Here is a 1628-nt window from a genome sequence, read left to right as displayed (position 1 = left end):
TATCAACCCACCATTTGCTAGCGCTTTCCATAAGTTTGTTCCCTAAGATGAAGTATAGCGCCTTATCTGACCAGGTGCCACGTCCTGATTCTTCTGCGCCCTTCAACGCGAGTTCAACACGATCTATCCACGTAGAAACAGACACTTTCGGAGAGGGTGTGAACGCTGGCAATTCAAGGTCCTTCACACTCTTCTTCTTTGGCTGTCGTTCACGCCGATGCCCATGATCGCGGTGTCTTCGATGTCCATGGTGTTTACGCCGTCTACGTTGTTCGCGTTGCTCATGCCGACTACGTCCATCACGTCGATCATGTGACTCTTCGCTGGAGCTGCTGCTGTGATCGCTGCTCTCGTCATGTCGACCACTACCATGCCTGTGTCCATCCTCATCACTAGAATCTTCGTCGGAACTATCGTCATTCGATGACGGAGGACTACCACTTCCTACTTGCCTAGATGTCGATCGTCGGGCACCATCACGCCGTTCACGTCGTGCATCATGATGACCACCGTCTTCTCGTCCATGTCGGTTTCTATGGTGACCACCTTCATTCCGTATACGCCGTTCTTCCTCGTGATCGTCATTCTCATCACTCCAGGCGTCCTGTTGATCGTCGGCGCCACGTTCCTGCGGTTCTTCAGCTTGGCTATCACCAGCTCGTTCCCCCACTGCGGCGAGTTCATCATCTCGTCGTTCATACTGGACTCGTTCTCTGGACTCTGGTGGTGGTTGTAACCTCGCTACCATCGCCGTCAACTGTTCTAGCGCCGTCACCATGACCTTCAACTCAGATGAGGCTGTTACTGTCACGTTGGTGTCTGCCGTACTACTGGAGGCCACCGGTGTCTGTATCGATGCTGGCTCCTGCTGCTGACCTTCCACCACTACATCGCGTTCAGCATCACCACGTTCGATCCGACTACTATCACCGTCTACTTCAGTCAACAATTGCCTCGAAACGTTGGTACTGGGCGTCATATCGTTTATTAGAACTGCCATATCTTCATTGCCCTTCGTTTCTCCTTCCGTCACCGACGCTGTTTGGTGCTCGGTTTGTTGAGCGTTCTCCACGCTGTCTGATACCTCCACATCGTTCAGCTGTTTAGATGATCGTTTCCTTCGTTCCGCACTCGGCCTCGTTCCAGACGATACAGCCGTCACCGATCTCGCAGTCGTCATCGTGGCATTTCTCGTAATAGGCATCTAAGGTGAAGGATGCAAAGAGGACGCGGATGATAATAAATAGACGCCCCTGTATGACCACCATGTAACAAGTCTGGGGTCGCCTGCTTGCCGGCGGATCGCGTAGCCGCTCGTGCTTGCTGCGCTGTTCGCCAAGGTCCCCGTTGTCGGTCACCCCGTATGCAACTTAAACACGTTATTGGCCACCGTCAAGTAGCCGGGTTTTCCCCTATTTATTAATAACCAAACAATACACTGCACGGTCAATCGTACTCAAGCTCCACCCTCGCAAAGCCTCGGCTTACGCCACAATCTCCAAGCCACTCGGGAATACGCCTCGGGCGCCTACCCTCTCAATACGCAGCCACCACAGCGGACTTGGGAACCTCGTGCCCCCTTACCGGTCCTAGCTTCACGAAGCCACCCGCTATCTCGTACTCTTGCA

General features: G+C 53.4%; 1 protein-coding gene across 1 annotated transcript; it reads right to left on the bottom strand.

The window, feature by feature from the left end:
- Positions 1-183: 183 nt before the first annotated feature.
- PPTG_24910 (hypothetical protein) lies at positions 184-1180 on the bottom strand (the record flags this gene model as incomplete). Its single annotated transcript, XM_008918903.1, has 3 exons — positions 184-385; positions 449-741; positions 806-1180. 3 exons carry the CDS (start codon positions 1178-1180, stop codon positions 184-186), a joined length of 870 nt encoding a protein of 289 aa, XP_008917151.1.
- Positions 1181-1628: the final 448 nt, after the last annotated feature.

Source organism: Phytophthora parasitica, assembly GCF_000247585.1.
Source record: "Phytophthora parasitica INRA-310 unplaced genomic scaffold supercont2.365, whole genome shotgun sequence".
Taxonomy (NCBI): Eukaryota; Oomycota; class Peronosporomycetes; order Peronosporales; family Peronosporaceae; genus Phytophthora; species Phytophthora nicotianae.
Note: the sequence above shows the minus strand (reverse complement) of the source record. Positions and strands in the feature narration are given on the sequence as shown.